The 18,882-nt window shown below is 46.5% G+C and overlaps 1 protein-coding gene across 4 annotated transcripts; it reads right to left on the minus strand.

The window, feature by feature from the left end:
- Positions 1–301: 301 nt before the first annotated feature.
- LUC7L (LUC7 like) lies at positions 302–18,014 on the minus strand. Of its 4 annotated transcripts, none has more exons than XM_062639501.1 (12): positions 17,848–17,976; positions 17,054–17,124; positions 15,836–15,930; positions 11,809–11,907; positions 11,014–11,124; positions 10,181–10,324; positions 9,575–9,751; positions 8,663–8,751; positions 5,152–5,232; positions 4,180–4,209; positions 3,073–3,237; positions 302–665 (listed from the first exon to the last, which is right to left on the minus strand). In XM_062639501.1, the coding sequence occupies exons 4-12, from the start codon at positions 11,902–11,904 to the stop codon at positions 524–526; spliced, it is 1,035 nt and encodes a 344-aa protein (XP_062495485.1). In that variant the 5' UTR covers positions 11,905–11,907; positions 15,836–15,930; positions 17,054–17,124; positions 17,848–17,976; the 3' UTR covers positions 302–523. The 4 variants fall into 4 exon arrangements, with proteins under 4 accessions (XP_062495485.1, XP_062495481.1, XP_062495483.1 ...); XM_062639500.1 differs by lacking the exon at positions 17,054–17,124 and adding an exon at positions 1,984–2,045 and having other exon boundaries at positions 470–665; positions 17,848–18,014; XM_062639497.1 differs by lacking the exon at positions 17,054–17,124 and having other exon boundaries at positions 17,848–18,013.
- Positions 18,015–18,882: the final 868 nt, after the last annotated feature.

Genomic DNA, 18,882 nt, shown 5'->3' on the forward strand with positions numbered 1-18,882 from the left:
AAAAGATGAACAGCTTTCAAAATGTGCAGATGAGGGCCGAATTTGGTCTGTCTTGACTTAGCTGCAGTAGCAAGGGAGCTCTCAAATGCTGGAGGTGTATAAAAGAGGTGTGTAAGCACTAAAAGGAAAAAAAAAAACAAAACACTTCTGAATTTCATATAAACAGAAGGAGAAATTAATTGAGAACCAGTGCTACTGGTGTGCTCACAGAAGGTGAGGGAGATCTTTAGGGAAGGGCTGAAGCGCTGCAGAGGTGGCCGCGGTCACTGGGTCAGACAAACACAGCGTGGCAGCCACAGGCCTGAATTTGAAACGATCCATCCAGATTTATTGATTCCTACTAAAACAAGATCCTGTTAAACAGTACGTAACTCTGTCTCTACAAACTCACAGCTATCTGCCAAACAATAAAAATTCCAAACTACAAAAGATGAGTTATATTCAGTAAATATAAATGGGGAATTTAGGCTTTGTGTAGAATGTTTTATCAGACTATTTACAGTGCAACACAGATCATTTGAGTTCAGATCTCGCCAGCTTCTCTCTCTTCTGATCTCTTGGAACGAGATTTGCCATTTGTGCTCTCGTGCCGCCTCTCAGAAGAGCTCTTCTCTTTCCTCTCTCTGTCTCGTGACTTTTCTCTTGAAGATCGATCTCTAGAAGATCTGAAGTACAAAGTAAACCATCGCTATGAGCTTCACAACTAAAAGAGTTTCAAATACTCACAAAATGACAGCATCTTTCCCTAAAAGGGCTGTGGCATAACACAAGTTCTGTGCAGAAATGTGCCTAGGTACTGCACTGCAGGGACTGGCAGCCCTGAGACAGCAACCCTGGGCCCTCCACAAGCTTTATATAGGAGAACACCAGTTTTACAGTGCTAAGTGCACAGCTCAGCCTTTGTTACTTTCTCCTTGGAGTAATCCTTTCAAGCTGTGGCTAAAGGGGCTCTCTGAGGTCTTCTCTGGGCCCCTTGTTACTTAACTGGGCCCTGCTAAAGCCCTTCCAATTTCTTCCTCACCTATGACTCAGCTCTGCTTTTGTCTTCTAGAGAGTTTTTCATTATCCTTTAAGCTAGTGGCTTTCTGCTCAACCATTATAAATGTCAACTGTATTCTCTGGACTCAAATGCTTGCTCAGCCCTGGGATTTTTACTGTGCAGCCTGACAAGCATGGTCTTGGGCAGCCCCCTGGGTTCAAAGTCAGGGTGATTCAGATTTACATTCACAGCCCATACTACAGGCAACGCCTTTCACAGCTGGCTCAAAGGACAGCTGCAGATTCAGCAGCGCTTCACTCTATCAGCCCACTCAGAATTAAGCAGAAGGCCCACTCCAAAAAGGCTGTTTTCCTGCATGATTATTGTCTCACAGCCTTCAAAAGGTGCTGATCAGGAATGAGCCCTATCGGCCCAAGCCCCTTCAGAAGTAGGCAGAGGCTCTCACAGACCCTGCAGGGCCATTACATTTTAGTTATGGACTCAGCACACAGGTTTTTCTTTACAGTCAAAAGAGGAGGATCTGGCAGGCACCTCAGAGGTTCCAGCTTTCATTCACATTGATTGTAAGGTTTGGAAATACTGCACAACTGATACATTAAAACCTTGCAGCTCTCTGTATCACAAGCCATTTCATGTTCATTAAATGGTGACATTTAACCAGATGACAACATGCATCTGTCTGATACTAACTCTTTTCCTGTTCCCGTAGCAATGCCTGCTGCCCCAAGATTTCCAGATCCTGTGACAGCCTGTTTCCTTCCTTCTACAGGTTAGACCTCAGACCAGAACCTGAATGCAGGCTTCATTAATTCAAGGTGAAAACAGAAGCTACAGTCTTTGAAGGAACAGGGGTTTTCTGTTTGTTCCTAGGTTTATTTTCTTAAACTGATCCTGGTCTCTCCCAAGTTGTCAGCCAGCCAATCCCCCTACAACCTCCATGGGCCGATTTGAATGTGTTCAAGGTTTTTGAAGTAATCCCTTACCTGCTCTTTAGTAATAGTTATTACAGGGTCTTCCTCACTTCCTAATTGTCCAAACTTCTTTTCTTTATTTTTCATGTTCAAGACAGATTTAAAAAAGGACTTTAGTATCTCAGCCATTGGAGAATTAACAGTATTTACACATCCCCCCTCAATTATTAAGATATATTTTTTCAGACCATTATTTCCCTCCCCATCATCAGGTATCTTTAAAACCTGTTCTTACCCCTCAGCTAAAGTGACACAAGACACCCAGCAGTCAGTTTGTTTCTAGAACTGTACTTGAGCAGTGATGCCTAATCGGGTGAGACAGTGCTAAAGCACTCCCCTATGAATTAGGAGGACTTAAAAAAAGCTTCAGCAAGCTTTTCACCTGGTGATAGACTTGCTCCTGGGCTTAGAAGAGCTGCAAGGAAACACAAGGATTCAATTTTTCTAATACTCCTACATATGCTTGTCTCATCCTTCCTCCAACACAGTAGGTGTTTTGATGAGTTTCAGAAGAGGCTTAAAGCCCTTCCTCTAACTATAGCATTTCTCCTCAACAACAGGAGAATGGTGTAACTCCTCCTCATGGCCTCCTTTTTCCCTCCCTCCAGTGCAGGTTCCTGAAAAACCCCCCTCTCTCAAGCAGCTTTCTAACAGATGACTTCCCCCAGATCCTAAATCATACACTTCCTTCCCCATGCCAGCACTGAAAGAAGCTAGGAAACAGAAGATAACCATAGAAATGTCATGTCAAAACTGCCTCTCAGTTACTTGGCTTTTACAGGCCTGGGGAGGCTCAATTAGCTCAAGCAAGCCTTTGTGCTGCTTCTCTTACAAGAAACCAGCAATTTCTCACAGCTCAGCACTGCAAACCAGGGAGCCATTTCTATCTCCTAGATTTGTCCTCTTATGCTGGCACCTCACTGTACAACTGCACTACTGCTGTAATGTGAGGCCATCTACGACCAGCCACTGGGAAGCCTTGCTTTGGCCCAGGAGCTGGTACAGGACACCGCATCTAACATGAAAACCCTGTCTCACTCCTGTTCACTCTAAGGGACTGGGGAGGCTCACTGCGATGCCAAGGATTCACAGCATACATACTTGTGTTTTGAACTCCTGTCTCTGGACCCCCGCCGGTGACCTCTGCTGTGGCTGCGGGAGCGGCTTCGGTGGCGTCTGTGTCGGTCGCGGGACCGGGAGCGAGACTTCCGCCGCTCACGGGAAGCCGACCTTGAGCGTCGCCGCCGCCTGTCCCGAGACCGTGATCTGGAGGGGACACACATTGCCTCAGACTCAGGAGAAGGGTCAGTGCATTGGATCTGCACACCTGAGCCCATCTCTCAGGCATTCCCGAGTAACAAATATCCAGAGCACCAGCACTCACACCCCCAGCCCCATCCCTGCCAACACAGAAGGCAGATCAGCCCCAGGGTGGGCACCTCCCTCCTGGGCCTCATGCTACCAACAAAATGCCAATAGCTAAGTTTGATTTGCTGGGAAGCTTATATAAAAAGCTCCCGCTGTTACTGTAAGCATGTGTCAATGCCTAGAGCAGAGCCTACCAGCTGTGCCTCGCTCAGAGTGAGGCCTGTTTAAACAGAAGAAAGGCCAAAGAAAGCGGCATGTGAAATTACCATAACCAGTTCGACAGTCTGCTAAGAGAGGATCTTCCTTGTGGAAGTACTACACTTTAGAAGCAGATTTGTTTCAGTCTGCTCTAAAAACTAAACAAAGGATGTCAACTTATATGGAAAGCAGTAGAGAGGAAGATCACCAGCTACCTGACCAGAGAATGTTGTCACGTAATTAAGGCAAGCTCTCTATAGAGGTGGGGGAGCTTTTATCTTGAATCTCTGTATTTTTACATCTGAGGTATCATACAGGTAATAGATACATTTCAAACATTAAAACTATGAAAGTACATTAGATATTTATTGAAAGTGGCATCAAGAATGTTCTTAGCCTCATGCTCTACTGCACACAATACCATCTATCCTGACCAGGGCTACTTTATGGCCCAATGAGTGACATTAGGCTGCAGAACACCACTGAGGTGCCCAAGCAGTGATTCCCATTTCCTTCAGGGAGCAAAACCAAGAGACTGGGGCACTGAGTGAACTCCATTTGTGAGGCACAGGAAAAATCTCAGTAGTTAAATAGAAACACAAATAGGCATCTGGGACAACTGCACGAGAAATGTGCACTCACCTTCGACGGTCTCTATTTCTTGATCCAGACCTAGAAAGAAGACAACAGGTAAGCTAGAGAATGTATGATATAGCCAGTGGGTTTTCAACAGAATAACCCATCCACCCTGGCAGCTCTTCACAGGAATGCAACAGCACCCCCCCAAATGATACGGCATTTGAAAAAAGCTTGCCATTAAAACATTTAATTAGCTTCCACTTGGGGGGCAGGGAGAATGTGTCAAAACCTGAGGAAATCTGTAGAAACACTAGTTTCTACATGCAGAGCTTCCTGTCAGAAATTAAAAGGTCTACAAACCAATTCAATCTCTTAGTAACACACCACAACAAACCTTCCTGACTGTGCAGATTGGTTATATGCTCTTTACGCTCTGCAGTCTCGTATCAGCTACATCAGCTCTAACGTTCTGAAGTGCCACTCTCCAGTCAGAAAGATACTGATTCCTCTGAGGTAGTTGCACATCAAAAAGCTTCTAATAACTAGAAAGCAGCATCTTCTCACTCATCAGATTTGTTTAACAAACATTAAGAGGAAATTTGCATCAATGGTATTTTCCCTGCTTGAGCTAGAAAAAAGAGGGGACAGACACAAGGGAAGAACAATTACTGAAAAGTAACTGAGAGATACACTAAAAATCCCTCATCCCAGACTTAGAAAGCCATTTCAGAAGATCAATCCAAGCCTCACTATTATTCCCACATTTCCATGGCTTCAGAGCTCATGTGCGGCACTCTCAGCTTAATGCTGCATTAGCTTTTGGCAGTCTGCAAATAACAATGTCTCAATTCGTTCAACTTCTGCAGCACCATTACTCAGCACCATGTAAAATACTACTCTGTGAAATATGGACCTTCCCTTTTTCTCTATGGCCACATTTCAGAGCCAGCTTACACCAAAACATCACACCCTGTGTGAGCAGCCTCTTTTTGCTTTAACTGAGAAGTGGCTGGTCTTAGTGACTTAGGGACTCACTCTTGTAACTGTTCCTGTCTCCCCACTGCGTACAGGCTCGCAGAGGTGTTCCATTTACACAGCCACAGAGCTGTTGGAGCACTGTAACAAGAGATGAGGATGAAAGCTACACACAGGTAAAATTTTAAACAGTGATAAAGAAGCATCTATTTTAATAATATCAATTAAACCTGTACCTGGATAAGACAAGATAAAGAGAACCAATGTGCACTGACCTTCCTTCACAATGAAATGGGATTGTTCAATCATGGTAAAAACAAAAAAAACCAACAACCCCAAATGTGGGAAGCAATTCAAGTAGAAGGACTGTGAACACGGCAGAGCTGAACTTTGAGTGAGGCAAATGGACTGTGATCCGAGGCAACACACAAGACGACCAGATGAAGGCAAAGCTGCTAAGCCAGGAGAGCAAGGCAATAACCACACACCTCTTTTTTCATGGAACAGAACTTGACAGAGCAGCAGGACCTTCTCTAGACGCCTGGCAGCAGCTGAATTTTTTTGGCGGTTGTAATTACTCCAAGTTCCCAATGTTCTTTTCCTCCTGATCACTTTATTCTGAATGACCAGTGCGCACATTTACACAAAGCCCTTCCACAGCCCATGAAAAGCCTGGCTGACCTTCCACACCTGTGATCTGAGCAGGAATGTGTACAATAACCTGGTAATCACTCCCTAGCACTCAATTTCAGAATTCAGGAGGCATCCAGCAAAAGAAGCACTTTCCTTACTAGCCTCAATCAACATACAGCAGGAGACAGTAGAAGAGAGCTGTTCAGAGGAATGAGAAGCTGAGCATATTTATTTTTTCCTCTTTTTTTTGGCCCTGTATCACAGAGGCTATGTGCTGACTTTCACAACTTTGTGCTGTTTAACTTAATACAAAGGAAACCCATTTGGCAACTCCACCTAGACCTGTTTGCTGGTGTACTCTGGAAGCAAATCAGAGGTCTGCACTTCCAAGCATGCCACCCCTCCACAGAACTTCAGTCTTAAGAGATTACTGGGTAGCTCGCAGCCACCAGCAACACCAAGGGACTTGTGTTTATTTACCACTTGGGCTGACAGGCCACTTCACTAATCCTTATGTGGAAATCACGGTTTAGTTGACAAATTAATAAAGCCTGTGAGAGGTAAGAGTTTCACAAGTGAATCTACAGGTTTCCATGGTACATCATAACACCTGTAAGTCATTGAAGACTTCTCCAAGTCAAGCAGTACTCTTTTTCTTACTGAGTAACACCTTGAATATGTTGAATATGAAGACACCTCAAGAAGAGTTATGAGGGAAATATATCTTCTGTGGTTTTACAGTTATCAAGCTCTGGTTAAGAGACACAGTCTGAAAGGCAGTAGAAGTTGCCCATTAGTTTTTGATGGAAAGATGCCCCTGCAAGCACGGTCGTCCACAACTCCCAGCAGATAAGGTGCTGAGAAACGGAGAAATCTGGGCTCTGACTCTAGTTCTGACACTGAGTGCCCACTTGGAAAACTATTTTCCTTCTTTGGGTCAAGTCCTTATTTTGGAGAGGCAAATAATTTGACCTCCTCTGTACAGCACTGCTGACTCCTTCATAACAAGCTTTTCTTTGGTATCTTAACAGAGGATGCTTCCACACAGAGTGACAGCAAAGGCTGGCCACAGTTTTGTGCCACACACTACTTGTAGCACAAGTAGTGCTATGTATGGAATCAGCAAGAGCCCAGACTAAGCTAACTCAACACAGTTTTTAAACCCTTCCTACTTAAAAGATGAAATAAACATTCAAAAGTGGTCTTCAAATCCCCTCATCATATTCATCCACATACAGACTACTTCTGAACACAAGAGACTCCTAGCTCTCACAAACTGAGGGTCTGGGGTTACTTAAAACAAAACACCACAAAACCAAAACCACAGACATGCCACAGAAGGAAGAAAGCCAGTATTCCAAGAAGATGCAGACCAAATAAGGGATCCAGAGGACTCCTCCTGAAGGCAACTCTGCTGAGCACTTTTCACACAGAAATGAACTCCAGGAAGAAGAGACACCATGGAGACAGACACACTGAATCCAGGTTACAGATGGTCCTACTGCGCATCTGAAAGAGCCTGCCACAAAGTAGCTGCACAGGAAGACACTTGTTTCACTTCCATCTTTCTGACCATAGCAACGTATCCTTTTCAATTAACTCTTGCACTCATCACCCAGTTCCAGAATCTGCAGCTCCCAAATATAACTGACTCACTGTCACTTTTCCATGGATGCCAGAAAATTGTGAGGCTCTACATAAAGAGCTGCAGTTCAGGAGAAAGATGCAGCATGAACTGGTGCTTCATATGATACCAGGTAATCCAGAGAGAGAGGAAACCCACATGAAACACCCTGAACGGAGAATGCCTAAAAATCTGGGGCTTCACTGTACACCAGAATCACCAAGCTGCAGAGCACAGAAAACCAAGCTGCTTTAATTCTGGTACTTATTTGCCAGCACTTCCAGCAATATATACCCTGAAGCCAGCATCCTCTTAGAGCATACTGCAGCTATGTATCTCATGCCTCAGACACGGATGGCTGAAATACGCTCTTCAGTTGACACTGAGGGTCAAAAAGAGCTCTCCGCAGGCAGTAAGGTTGGGTTTTTTGATGCAAGAAGTACAAGAGGAGAAACACATGAGGTAACTGGGGAGATGCTGTGACAATGAGAGCAGCATTCCTACTCAGCCACATCCTCTGCCTGACTACAGCAAATAACCACCCTCTCCATACCAGACTGTTTAACCAAGCTGTTGACACACAAGTGAACCTGTTCTGTTCAGGTACAGAAGAAAGAGTTTTTCCAGTTCAGCTGGCAAGATGTGGAAGAGCTCGTCCTGAGAATACCAACACTGCAGCCACTCCCACTGCTCAGATTATACACATATGAGCAGGTGACACATATGGCCTCAATCTGCAGAAGCAGCCACTCCTTGGAATCCCTTGGATCCCCTAAGAAATGTTTTCCAAAGCTGTGACAAAAGCACCTCGCTGCTACTGTAGGAAAGTTTCAGAGCAAGGCAGGCACCTCACCACCTGGCTCACATATACCAGCTCTGTTCTGCTGTCATCTTCTAGCCTAGAAGGAAGGAGGGCTGCCCAAGGAATTTCTGCATGACTGGCACCTTTTGAGCAGACCCAGCCCTCACTCGTCTTAAAGTTCCCCACTGAGATGCATTGGATAAGGGCATTTTACCTAGATTCAGATTTCCAAAGACAGGGGCTAGACCAATATAAGCCTGAAGACTACATGGAGCTCACACCTTTCAAATACACAATGGAGGTGTGTATCTGAAATACACAATACACAATCACTCTAACATGGGGGTTTGTGCATTTGTTTTCATCCTTAACTAAATGCCAGGGTGCTCAGTATCCAGAGCATGCCCAACAGCTAATCCAGCAGCAGATGCTGCTTTGCAGCAATGCTCAGATACAAAAAATCAGACTACTTCAAAAACAACTTCACAAGCCAGTTATCAGCTTCCACTTACCGTCTGCCCATTCTCTCCTCTCGTTCTCTCTCCTCTCTCCTCCTCAAACGATCCTGGTTTCTCTTCTCCTGCTTTTCTGCCACTGTTTTCTAGGAAAGGAAAAGTCTATATTGTATTTCAGCCATATAGTAACAGGTCAGACATCTTCAGGGAGACTATTCCGATAGTAAGACAAAGGTAGTAAGACAAAAACACGTTCCACTGCATTTAATGTGATAGTTTGGATCTCTATCAAGGTTTCCATTTTCCTCACAACTTCACTAACATCAATCAGTGCAAGAAATGCCACTCCCTACTCTGCTTTGAACGCTTGGGCTCTAAGAGACAAGCTCATTAGCTTTGAGGTAAAGGACTGTCTCACCATGAGTGTACACAACTCGCAGTGGAACAGTGCTGAGGCCTTGTGCCAATGATCATTCAAGGCTCTGACCTTAATATACTGTCTCGTGAATAAGGCACAGGATTCACCACTCTTACTCGAGCAGGCTGATGGCCTCTGCAAGCAAGGCCAGTACCAGAACTCCATTATGAACCGTTTCAGAAAACTTCTCATCATTTCAGCAACTGGAGACCTTTTTCACTAACAGCACAACATGAAATTTCAGTTCAAGCACTTCATTAAGACGTCTCAGCTAAAAAAACCCAGAGTGACAAAATTCAGCCATACAGGTTGAGGGCACCAATGCTGTAAGGAACGAATGACAGCAATGGTCTGGTTTGCCTGATTCTGAGTGCACATGTTTAGTTACTCAGAAATTACAGAACAAACCCAGGATGAGCCTACGCAAACACTCATCTGAGGTTTTACGGATTCTGCAATCAGAAATTTCTGGACTTTCACAAGCACTCTGCAAAGAATTCTGTATGAATTTAGTAAACTACAAGGAGAAGGCTTAAAACGGAGTGGATTACCCTCAGCTGATCCAGTTTCTCACGAATCTGAATAAAACCCAAGTGTAATTTGCCTCCAAAGTGGTCAGCAAGACGACGGTCGTTGTCATGGAGACCCAGATACGCTGAACAGACTTCACACACACGGAGCTTCTGCTGCTGAAAACTGGATGCAGGCATTGAATTTCGGTATTCTTCCTAAAGGTAGGCAAAGAATCCACATAAATGTCAGGGAGCACTTACATAGTCACAGCCCTCCAGAGAAAACCCTGCAAAGATTTACACTGCTACTTTCAAGAATCAAAACCCACCTTTAATATACAGGAGATGCCATAACAAACACTTAGCAAGCACAGCTACCCTGACAGTCTCTCCCTGCAAGCAACTAGCGACCCAATCTTTGGGAGAATAAATCCGTCCCTGCTCTTTGTCAGCTTTCTTCACCAGATAAAAGATTGTATTCTTCATCTACCACACTACACTGCCAACTACTTGCTGGCACAAGGCTGAAACTGAACAAGGATGTACTGGCAACAAAGGAAAAGAGGCAAGAACCACCCAGCTCTTTGTCATGGCTCAGCCTAGCCCAGTCCTCTGTTGCAGTTCACAGGAGAAGCAACACCATACCTCTGCCTCTTTCTTTTTCGCTCGGACTTTCTCCACTTCCATCAGGATCTTCTGAGACTCATCAACATTTCCTTCAGCTCCCAGCTGCTCAGCTTTAGCTAGGAGTTTTCCTATGTCTTCATTCAGCTCATGTACTTTCTCTGCCTAAAGAGAACAGGTAGTTTTTAGTAAGAAAAAAAAACCCTTGCATGACAACTTTTACTTTTTCTCAAAAAAACCCTGTTTAACAAAATCAGTTGTTGGAAGATGACCATAAGTCTCCAAAAGTCAAGACTCCCAACAAAAAGGAATTGGTGGCCCAAGTATAGGCAATGCAGGCACGGGCACATAGCAAACAGAAAAACAACATGGAGAGGACATGAATGCTGCCACAAAAAGCAGCATGTTTCTGGCTTACAGGGCAAGACAGAATCCACAAAACCAGCCTCAGGAATGTTTTGTATTCACCCCATGAAGCAAGAGGAAAGTTTCCCAAAGAGGAAACTCCGTGAGGATTTGTTAAGTGAAAAGATGATACTCATCGGATAGACTTACTATTCCATTACATTACATTAACATTGTAAGCTATGACATTAACACTGAATAGTGTGGGGGAGAAACCAACATGCTTTATTGCCATGCTAAAGCGACCTATTTTAGAGTTCATGTTTTATAGTACTATGGTCCTCTGTACCAGTAAGTCTGCCACAAGAACAGCCAGAGCAGAATTTGAGTAGGATGGCTGGGAACCACAAAGCTTTTGTGGAGCCTGAGTATCAACGGTGTCAGAGACAACACAGTTCCAGTGCTCTTGCACAGACTTTCACAACAAACATTCACTGGAAGGGAAATACCTTTGCAGACACTTCAGCGCTGATCTCTTCCTGTGTCTCAGCCAGGCGTTTCTTGGCCAGTTCTGTTCTCCTATCACACTCTGCGATGAAGGATTCCAGGTGATCCATCGCCTGCATGTTCAGACAAAGAACTGTGAATAAGTCCTCTGAGCCAGACACAGCCAACAGCAATCCCTGTATAATGCACAAACAGCTTCAAGAACAGATGCCTTGAGAAAAAAAGATATGACACTTTGTAGAAAAAGTAACATTTGATCCCTGCCCTTAAGTCTGTCATCTGCCTGGAACCTGACACAGTTCTTTGACACAAAAGAGGATGTTCACACGAAGACTGCTTTGCACTGGAACTTCCAATGCATGAGCAACAGGTGCAAAGACAAAAGCACTGGAATAACATGAAAAGGGAAGATAGAATTGCTCTTCTGCCTGATCTGTTACATTACAGAAAACTAAATCTCGGAAAGCGAAACCACAGAGCAGAAGGCTTTTAATGTTAAATCTCCTTCTGGGACAGGCCACCAGGTTACAATGACCTGGTACAGACCAGCAGATGTTGGATGCAAGGAATGCCAGAGGAGCCTTCCTCATTAGCTGGACTAATAGTGTTGCAAGGGCCATAATTACTTTCAGTTTTAAGGCAGCAATCGAGCTGACCCTGGGGAAGGAGCTCCACAAGTTGTCAGCTAACACATCAAATAACATGGCTAGCTGAAACTTCCACTGAGCTCTACTGTTCAGCCAAATAACTTCAGGAGGCAGTTTCCACAAAAGTGACTGGAATGTCTCTGTACTCACATCCAGCTCAAAAAATAGGTCTCTCTCTTTACTTGCAATCTCATAATCTGCTCGCAGTGCCAAGTCATGGATCTTTGTACACTCTCCCAGGTCCATTCGCTGTTGAAAATAAAAAAGAAAATCAATGTAAGAACTCTCCACTATGGCAACAAACAGCAGATACTTAACTCTTGCCAGCTTTCATAAAGTCTCCTGGTGAAAAAGAGCTCCCCCTTAACCTATTGGTAACAGAACTAGCCAGAAGCACCACATGCTTGCTAGAACTCCTCTTCTGTTCTTCCTGGAACAACATTAAAATACCCCAAATGCTTTAAATCCAGTCCTACTCCTTCTCCAGGTCACAGAACAGCCCTAGAAATTGCTGGGAAGGACCTGGGAAAGCACAGCACATGGCAGCAGCAACTGCAGATGCCTCCTACTATGGCACAGCAAAACACACAGCTTTGTACCCTACTTAAAAACCACCTGGAAAAGCACCTGTGTCAGGATGACCCCTAGTATCAAACTGAAAGATACCAAATCTTAGAACACAGACAGAATGCTTCCCACCAAGAACAAATGGACTTAAAGGAATAAGGGCTCTTGTCAGCAGATGAGCACAACCCCACACTCAACAACACTCCTAATTCTATTAGCTAGCCCCTTCCCATAGTCAGTTGCAGCCTGAAACTTTTGAACATGCCCAGCAAAGCTAAATCCTACACGTGACCCCATCTAACAAGAGACTCCTTGCGAGCATCTCCCTTCCCAGAAAGCTTTGACTTCCATACTGCTTTTCACTCCCCTTGTAATTGATGCCATTTAAATTTGTTTTTTTTTTTCCCCCATAGTCAACAGCCACATAACCCAAAGTTAATTATGCTCTCAAACCATGGAAATGGCATTTCAACATGATCAATATGTAACAGAGAACATTTCTCAAAGTAGAAAAAGAATGATGTTTTGAAAGCCAAAATAATGAAAGGCCTAAGTGTGAGCCACAAAACAAATTACAGGGTACATATCATGGCAGGAACACCCAGCCAGCCATCCTCTTCTCTCCCAGTCACCAGTCCCAAGGAGCCCAACAGTTCCTGACTAAAGATTTAAACTCCCCCATGCACATAAACATTGAATACATGTAGATGCCACTGATAATTAGTCCTATTCACATTTGCTGAGCAATCCACATTATGAGCTATCTCTTACAATCTCCACTAAACTGCTAACTCACTGGAAAGCCTATTTCTATGAGGAAGGCTTTTTAATAGTAATCAGAGCTGCAGAGTTTCACCCAAGTGAAAAAGGAAAGCAGAGACCCCTACAAAATCACCCTGCAACCTACAGACTTCAGCTCACTCACATCTCCCAGTGGGGAACACAATTAATTCCCCGAATGTCGTTTCCAAGCTGTGTTCTACCTGGGCAGCTTTCAGACTGCTCTGTCTGCTTATTAGTGGAGCTAAAATTCAGGATTACCAGCTGATGCCACCTCTGAACATGCTGCAGTACTTCCACTGACAGAAACATGTTTACCATCAGCTGCTGAGGCAAGTCAGTGCATGCCATTAATGATCTGGATGACAAGTCCCCCAATAACAGCATATGGACACACTAAACCAACTTCTGTTCTCCCAGAAGTTTCCTCCGTACCCACAGACACCAAGAAGAAACTATTGTAGTTTATTTAGTAACACATTTGGACAAGTTTCTGGGAATAATCAAAAAAAGAATAATCACAAGAAGCCACCAAATTAAAATTACAGCTTGCATGATAGGACCACTGGCAAACAAAGCAAACATCAGCATGCCTCCTGCAGCTCTCACGAATATTCCATTGCTTTACTTATGGTCTGGATTCCTCTCACTCTGAACATGAAGGCCAATGAATACGACTCCATCACACTACACTGAGCACAGTGACCCCAGGGATCCAGCTTCCTGCTTCTCCCCACTCAGTCTCCCACTAAGGAATATATACACACATGCAGGATGCAGCAGTTAACAATGCCTCAGGGGGAGGATGCAACATAACCAGCACCAGAAGGCTTGAAGCATCTGTTGGAAGGTTCCAAAAAGAGCCAAAGTTCTGATTTCTGCAGTAATACACATCCAGAGATGGATGCTACCCCATGGAGCTGAGGCTGCTTCACCTACACAGCTCTCCCCTTCATGGAGCACAGTTAAGATGTCAGGGAACCTGACTGAGATCACAAGGAAAGCCTACACATTCCAGCTAAGTTTCACTGTGTGCTGGTAGGGCTGACAGCTGAAATGCTGCTCCCATTCTGGACATTACATGTTCCTTCAACACAGATCTGCAGCACCAATACTTTTTCTTGCCCCAGTAACCTGGTAACAGTGGTGTAGAGAGCTCTACAGCCACTTAAAAGGCCATCACAATATCATCCAAGTGACCCATAAGACCATTTGCACAGAAGTAGTCTTCCTTCCGGCTCCCCTGTAATGCTTCTGAGCATAAACTCCACAGCAAGAGGACTCACTGCAGATAAGTAACATCAGATGCAAGAGGACCAGCTTTCTCTATGTGCTTCTCAAACCCAGGAGACTCGCAACCCATCTGAACACTTCAGTCTTCCTCCACACTTTGGCACCTGCTCCAGCAGTCATGCACGTCACTTAATTCAACCCCTCTGACTCACCGTTTACCTTCTTCCTGGAAACGTACCAGAAGAGGCAGAAAGCAGCCCGTACCTTCAAAACACCGTCTGGGCCCAAAAAGACTTTGTAGACTCTTGTGTCAGAAAGATATACCCTAACCACAGTGACCTGTATGAGGGATGGAGGTGGGCAGGTGATCTAAGCGGCTTTGAACTCCTGAAATGGAAGTGAGGTGATACGGAGGCTGATGGCTGAAAAATACATCTGAGCTTCAAATTAATAACAAATAAACAAGAGATACAGAGATTGGTATTTAACTCTTCCAATGTTACTCTGCAATAGCATTGAAAAGCAAAGTTTCAGTGCTCAGAGTTGAGGCAGCTTTTACTAAAGTTCTTTCTACTAGTGCTGCCAGAGTCTTGCTATCACAGTGACACACACAGAGAAAGGAGTGACAGCCCTCCCACTGCTGGTAACCCCACTGTGTCAAACCCAGCTCCTGAAATAACAGCAGGAAGAGCTACTAATAATGACAGTATCTTTGAACAATCTGGTTAAATGGATGGACAATGTGAACTGCCACAGTATTTAGTCTCAAACAGGGAGGGTAAAGATGGATTTTAAACACCCATATTCATCTCCATCCTGCAATTCTGTAGCACAGCAACAACTGCAAGAGATGTGCATTGCTTTCTTTCGAAAGTCAGACTGCTTCTTTCATCTGGGCGCCTAAACTGAATACCTACTTCAGCAAGATCCCACTGTTAAAAGTCCACATCATGTTTTGCTCTCAGAGAGAGCATGTGAGCCAAACCCTTGAAAACCAGCCAGCTCTGTGCCCAGAGGGCAGCAGCAAAGGAGCCAACCCAACAGTTTCAAACCAGTCAGGCAGAGTGACACACTGCTCACACCAACCAACTCTAAAGACAAAGTCAGCCTGAGCTGCAACCTGCCATTACCATGGCAAGCAGGAATAACGAAAAAGCTGCCATGCCATCAGGGAACACGACACGGCTGGCAAAAGGAGACTGAAAAGCTCCAAAGGTTAATGATTATTGCAGCACATAAGAAAACACTTGCTAACCTGAAGATGTAACCAGAGCACCCAGGACAGCAGGCTAGCTATGGTCTTGCAGCCTCTGCAAGACAAGTTTCAGGCCCTAAACATCTCAAACTGCTAAAAGAGAAATAATCTTGTAAGTTCATGTGTGATACTGGGAGAAAAAAGAAGATTCAAGTGAATTCTGAGAGCTCCTGACTTGAGTGGTTCCATACACAGGTCACACAAACTAAAATTAGAACTATGACTGCTCCTTGGGCAAAGAAAGCCTGATCTCTTCTAGAAAGTACAACGCACAGCTGGGCCCTGAAGAGTTGTACCAGTATCAGCCTCCCCAGAACTTCTTATTACAGAGAATATACTTACTGTTCCTGCGAGGATATCATGGGGACAGCAATCCAGAAGGTGGCTCTTGCAAACACGATCGTCTGTAAACTTCACCCTTTGTCTGGTTTCATCTCCTGAAATTCATTTGTGGTTTTAAATAAGGAGACATTAGAATATTGACTCAAGAACAAAGACCTTGGTATGATCATTTCACCTTAATATGCAGATTAAAATACCTGGTGCTCCTGCTCCCCAAAATTACTCAAGAAAAAAAAAAAAAATCTTAGAGGGTATCAGGATATTCTGGAACACTTTTAACTGGGAAAAAACACTATTTTACCATTTAGTCATCCGCTATACCATGTTAAACACAGTGCTGGCGAGCCAAGTAATGTCCAAGGCCTGTCATCCATATAAAGAGACAGCACACCCAGAGGAGAAAAAAGAAGACAGACAGTCTGGCTCGCAGCCAAAACCTTTTATGTTTTGTGGGGTTATGCCCCCCCCCCCTTTTTTACTGTAAGGAAGGGGCAGGAGATACCAAACCCCACGCTACTGGAGGGCCATGACTCACAGAACAGGGCTGTGCTGGGCAGTTTTTACAGGTGACTGCATTTGCTCATCCGACAATTAAAGCATCGGTCCATTTGGTCTGAAAACCGACTCTGCAGTCTGCTTTCCAAGGCCAGGCAAAGACGAATCTTGCAGGTCTTGGCCTGGAACATGAAGCGTGCTTCCCACCCGCATCCCACCCTCAGAAGACATTTTACACTCAGGAGCCACTTAAACAAGACAATATCAGAAAAGCAAAGAAATTAAAAGTAAAAAAAGAAATAAAGTTAGTCAATACACACTGCGAGCTCCAACATATACTATACCCATCTGCATTCTTCAAGACCTCAGCTGCAGAATTTTATGCCCACTGTTGAAAAGTTTTAAAGGAAAAGTTTTCTTGCCCACACCTGCAGTAAGGAAGTCAGGGGAATGATACATAAAAGTAAAGGCAAAGTGGTAATGGTATGTGACAATTTTAAAGCTCATCTGTGTATATGACACAGGTATGTGTAATACTAAAGTATGAATATAGTTTAGGATTCGCAAGCATCCAGGAATAATGTTGTGTCTACTGAAAATGGGGTTTTTTTCTTATTTTTTTTCTTTCTAAGCTACACTTTTAAAGTTACTTGTGAAAAAAAAAAAGCAAACACTTTTTTTTTGTTTTTGTTATAACAGCTTTAAAAATTGGTTGTGACTCACGGCTCGATGAACATGAGGCTTTTCTGCAACTCCCTTGCAGATTGATGTAGGCAGGCAAAGATACACTGAACCTTTATAAATAAAATAGAGGGGCCACAATTGTTCAGTTTGTATGAAATAAAAATATGGGAAGCAATTCAATAGCAACTCAATACACAAAGAAAGAAAAGCACTTATTCACTTACGAAACAAAGTGCAAGGTACCTGCACAGCCCTGCTAACGTGTCAGTGGGGATTTAAGTACTCAGCAAGGCGCAGAAGGGAGATACAAACGGCAGCGGGAACATTTTTTTGCACAGGCTGTCATTTCTTTTCTTGGACAACATCTACAGCGGCCGGCTCCTGCAGGCAACCTACCTACACGCCTCCGTGAGTACGGCGCGGCCTGGGCACGGAGCCTGCCCTACCACCTCTTTCTGCGGCAACCAGGGCCCGGAGCGGCGGGCTCCTCCCGAGGCCAGCCCACGCCGGGCGCTTTCTAGGGCCGGGGCCGAGGCGACCTACCACTACCGGGCTCCCTGGGCCGAGCTCGCCGGGCCGCTCAGAGGCGCGCCGAGGCCGGGGCCCGCTCCGCCGGCACCGCCCGTCGCGCCGCTCGCTCGCTCGGCGGCGCCGGGGCCAGGCCTCTGCGGGGCGGGCCGGGGCTCCGGCTCTGGCCCGCCACGTCCCCCGGCGCGAGCGGATCGATCGCGCCGTAGGTCCGGAGCGGAGGCAGCGGCCGCGCCGGGCTCCGCGGGGGTGAGGCGGCCGCCAGGCCGCGGCGTTTCCTGCAGGCCCCGCCCGCCCCTACTCACCGTCCCGGGCCGTGCCCATGAGCTGGTCCAGCAGGGCCCGCATCTGGGCCTGGGCCGACATGGCGGGCGCTGGCCGTGCCGCGGGGCGCGGCGGGCAGGTGTCTCCGGCCTGGGCGGCGAGGGCCTCGACGACGGCTCCGGCCTCAGCGGCGGCGGCGACGCGAGGCGAGCGCTGGGCGGAAACGGCCCCTCCCGCCACCGCGCGGCATGCCGGGACCGGTAGTCCGCCGGCGGGGCGGGGCACGGCTGGGCTGACGGAGGGGGGAGGGGAGCCGGAGCCGAGCAGCCGCTCCGCCTTGGCACCGCAAGGCCCTGCGGGAGAGGGTGGCCGAGTGCCTGCCCCGGGTCCGCGCCCCAGCGGGAGGCTGCCGAGGCGTCGGGTGGGGGCACGGGCAGCGGGCTCCTCGCTGGGACCCGTCAGCAGCGTTGCCTCTGGGTGCCCCAGCACCCATCCCCAGGCCTGACGGTGTGGGCCCAGTAGCGGGCCACAGCGGCTGCCGAGCTGTGCCAAGCCGTGCCAGGCCATGCAGGGCCATCAACAAGCGGTGCTAACCCGTACAGACCCGTGCCAAGCTGTGCGGTGTGGAGCCATTGTGGGCAGGCGAGCGAGTAACATCAGGGTGCAGACCAAAGAGTGGCTGTGCTTTATCAGCTCCCACTCGCCGTGTTTGCCCAGCAGTGCTCCAGCGGGATGGCTGCTGCTGCCACCCCGGCGTTACCAGTGTGTTTGGAGAGGGGAGGGGGAGTGCTGCGGAGCCAGAGCAGGCGCCGGTGCCCGGCTCTGCCCCTGCAGGGAGCCCCAGGGCTGCTGCCCTGGGAGGGGAGGGTGACAGCCATGGCCCTCTCCTTGCCAGTGCGGCGCTGTGCCACAGGCTGGGACTCACCCCTCAGCACCGGGGGACGCACTCAGCCCCAGGGTGCAGGATGCTCAGCCCAGGGTGGCAGGGAGAGCAGACCGGGAACTGGGGTCACCCTCAGAGCAGGGGACAGGGCAGCTCAAAGCAGGGCTCTGGATGTCCCCAACCCCGATGGCCA

Source organism: Pezoporus occidentalis, unplaced genomic scaffold (genome assembly GCF_034315485.1).
Source record: "Pezoporus occidentalis ecotype Australia unplaced genomic scaffold, CSIRO_AGI_Poc_V1 ctg60, whole genome shotgun sequence".
In the NCBI taxonomy this organism is placed as follows: domain Eukaryota; kingdom Metazoa; phylum Chordata; class Aves; order Psittaciformes; family Psittacidae; genus Pezoporus; species Pezoporus occidentalis.

What these genes read in the sequence shown, in the direction of transcription:
- LUC7L (XM_062639497.1), bottom strand. Translation starts at nt 17,908, where the DNA reads ATGTCGGCCCAGGCCCAGATGCGGGCCCTGCTGGACCAGCTCATGGGC. An exon ending in CATGGGCACGGCCCGGGACG is followed by an intron (nt 15,931 to 17,847) that starts GTGAGTAGGGGC and finishes AATGAATTTCAG; the next exon opens with GAGATGAAACCAGACAAAGG. An exon ending in ATGATATCCTCGCAGGAACA is followed by an intron (nt 11,908 to 15,835) that starts GTAAGTATATTC and finishes TATTTTCAACAG; the next exon opens with CGAATGGACCTGGGAGAGTG.